This window comes from Prosopis cineraria, unplaced genomic scaffold (genome assembly GCF_029017545.1).
Source record: "Prosopis cineraria cultivar Desert tree isolate PC_DT_omini unplaced genomic scaffold, ASM2901754v1 PC10, whole genome shotgun sequence".
NCBI classification, from domain to species: domain Eukaryota; kingdom Viridiplantae; phylum Streptophyta; class Magnoliopsida; order Fabales; family Fabaceae; genus Prosopis; species Prosopis cineraria.
In genome coordinates, this window is record NW_026555341.1 from 33,725,390 (window position 1) to 33,728,913 (window position 3,524).

General features: G+C 32.5%; 1 protein-coding gene across 1 annotated transcript; it reads right to left on the minus strand.

Annotated features, from left to right (window-relative positions):
* Window positions 1–1,533: 1,533 nt before the first annotated feature.
* On the minus strand, window positions 1,534–2,750 carry LOC129322653 (RING-H2 finger protein ATL29-like). Its single transcript, XM_054968971.1, has one exon. The coding sequence runs from the start codon at window positions 2,648–2,650 to the stop codon at window positions 1,667–1,669; it is 984 nt and encodes a 327-aa protein (XP_054824946.1). The 5' UTR covers window positions 2,651–2,750; the 3' UTR covers window positions 1,534–1,666.
* Window positions 2,751–3,524: the final 774 nt, after the last annotated feature.

A 3,524-nucleotide genomic window follows, 5' to 3' on the forward strand; every position in this document is an offset into this window, starting at 1 on the left:
TTCTTGAAAATTAATAAAATTTACTGTTTTTGTTAAAAATGAAACAAGTGTTATTCACTCATCCTCAGTGGCACCGAGGCCTTTTGAATATGAAAAGTTGTAGGATTGAACTATATAAAGTTCAGGTAAATATGGTGAAATTGAACTATGTGCTCGGGCTAACATGGAGGGTGTGTGAGTGAAAAAAATTAAATAATAAAAGAGACCATGTATATATATATATATATATATGTATAGGTTGAATTCCTTGTATGTAAAGCCAATGTTTGGACATGGATTTGCCATCATCCCCTCCCAAATCAGTAAAGCTATTAAGGTTTGTAAATAAAAATATAAAATTCCTTAGAGCCCAGCGAAGATGAACATAAACTCTTAACTATTATTGTTTAACACCCTAAAAAAAATGCAAAGGAGCCTATATCAAGATTGTCAGCCCACAAGCCCAAGCCCAAGCCCAAATCATTATTTTCCTTGAGTTCTCCCTTTCCACAATATTTTCTACGGGTAGAGTAAAAAATTACATTTGAGAGAGAAAGAACATTTTTAAAGATGATGCATTTAATAAGGTTAAAATTAAAATTTTTTTAGGACAGTGTTAATAATTTTAATTACCTTTTATTAACTCTAGCGAAGTAGTGGATAAAAGCAATTTATATACTCCTCCTGTTAGAAAATATAATACATTTTTTGAAGAGTTGAATGTTAAAAAATGTAAGGTATTTTTAATGTTTCAAGATATAATTATTACTCCTTTTGTTTTCAAAAGTGTCTTTAATAAATAAATTATTTTATATTTATTTTAAAGTGAAACATTTTATTAAATAAGGGTAAATATGAACAGATAATAATGGTTTAAAGATAATTAATTATTTTATTGAGAGATAAAATTTAATTAAAAATACTTTATATTTTTTTTAATAGAAGGAGTATATATATAGAATCAAGGGAATAATAATTATTCATGTAATCCTAAAACAAAATAAACTATAGACGTAAACTTACTAGCTTGGAAAAATAAAATTGCAAAACAAATAACACACAACCATCAATTGCCAATGCATGTTGGCTCATGATCAAACAAAATGAAGTCGATACATAAGATCTTTTCAATCAACAATTTGCATATATAGGATCAAATCCTTATTATCCTTATAAGCTCGATGTTAGTATGATCAATCTTTCTAAAGAGATTTACCTCGTGTTATCAATACTATGAAATTATGAATCAATTTTGCACTGATCATGAATAACATCATGCCAATTGTGATCTCACACACACACACTCTCTCTCTCTCTCTCTTTCTTCATAAACACAAGTTTAATTTGAATCTAATCTAATATTTTTATGAACACTTTTGGTGTGGTAATTAATGCTGATTCTAACTTGGATAAACCTTTTATGATACAACTTGATTATCCTAAACAAAATCAAAATTTGTGTGATCTCTCTCACTTTTCTTTAATTTCATTCTTTGTCTCTCTTTTATAGGGCAAGTATATCTCTACTCTTTCCTTGAAAAGTTGTGTCCATAATTGGCCTGATTTAATTGGCAAGGCTCAACTAATAAAAGAGTTTGTTTCTGCATATACATGCCATATATGTGCCTTAACTAGCTGATGGTGTTTGCATGTGCATGTGTCTGTATTCTAATCTCTAGAATAAAATTCAAACCCTTAAAGGCTGGGAGGAAGTAGTGCATCCTGATACGGCCTCAGCATAATAACATTTACTACTACTAAATTTGGCCATCTCATTGTAAGAGGCACAACTCTTTGTGTGGCTATGTCCTCCTCCTCTTATCAGTTTTATCTGAACATGCTCTGGTAATTTCAACATATATTTATCCTCTTTCTTCTTCTCATCATCATCATCATCACTTTCTTCTTCTTCTTCTCCACCTTTTATCACAACTATGGAATGACCCGTTGAGTGTGACCTTGAAAACCTCTTCGCTTTATCTCCTTCTCCTACTTGCTGCAGATTCCTAGAAAAAACTTCTTCTTCCTCTTCTCTTCTAGAATCTTCATCATCATCATCATCTTCTTCGCTTACATCGATACGGGTCTCGTTATCGTTATTGTTGTTCTCTGTGAATGGCTCTGATCTTGTTGTTTGGTTTTCCTGATGAGATTTTTCCTTTGATAATGAATCGAGATTTGTACGACAAACAGGACATGTCTTGTGAGACTCGAGCCAGAGATCGATGCATTCTTGGTGAAAGACATGGCAGCAAACGGTCAAGAGGCGAAGGAAGCTATCTTCCTCAAATTCCAACAAGCAAATGGCACATTCTAGGCTATAGCTTTTGTTGTTTTTGTTATTCTTCCCTTGAAACTCCTTCACAGAGGAGTAAGGAAATGTCGGGAAGATCTGAAGTAGCGCCTGGTCGAGGCCACGGAACGGAGACGAGTCGCCGTCGGCTGGGGTATGGATCTGGCGAACGAGATGGTCGGCGGTGGGACGATGGAAGGCCCAAGAAAAGAAGTAATTCATGAAACAGCATCGACACAAGTAGATGAAGCAAAAACTGACGATGAAACATATGAGGATGCCGAGCGTGAAAGCTATGATCACCGGTGAGGTGGTGTATGCAGTTGCCGGCGGAGAGGAGGAGGAATGGAAATTAAGGCCTATTGCAGAATAAGACATTTAGGCCTTTTAACGAAGGCAATGATACAATTTAATCACAACGTGGTGGTGGTGATGGCCGGAGAATGGAAAGAGAGAATATTAGTCATCACTATCATGATCATCATTATTGCCATTGTCGTCTATGGTTGTTTCTCAGGAACCTTTCGTTCTTGGAAATTCATTGCATGGATGAGAGAAGTTTAGGCCCATTGAGGAACGAGAATAAAGCAAAGGAAATCAGGATGACAATGGTATATACTTTAAACTAGTGTGTATTGTGTACATATTTGTTTCACTCATTTTTTTTTTAAATTTCTAATGGGCTTTGAGTAATAGTATTATTTATAATAATAATTTAGTAAATAATATGTCATAAAAAGAAAATAATATATAAATAAATTTAATTAATATAATATGTTTCGTTTTGTTTTATTTTATCGAGTGAAATATCTGAGTCCCTCACCATCTTTTTACTTTCGCAAACATTAATCTCAGTTCAATTTTTTTTTTAATTTCCCACACACACACACATATCCTTCTGTTAGAGAAAATTTTATTTGAAACAATGTTGGATACTAAGTGTGAGCCCCTTTTCCAGTGGAATTCTAGTTCAATTTCTAAATGAGTAAGATTTTTATACTTAGTCTTATATAATTAATGTACTTATGTCTAAATCAAGTCATAAATAAGTGAATCTTATACTATTAATAAAACTAATAACAAGAATTTATTATAGAGTAAATAATTGACAAAATTATGTATAGGTCCTGTAGAGTAAATTTATTTACAAATAAGTTCCTGAAAATTCAAAAATCATATCCATGTCTCTTAAGACTTGAGTGTATTTTGAAATTAGAGTACAAAAATATAATGTCCCTATTAAAAATACAAC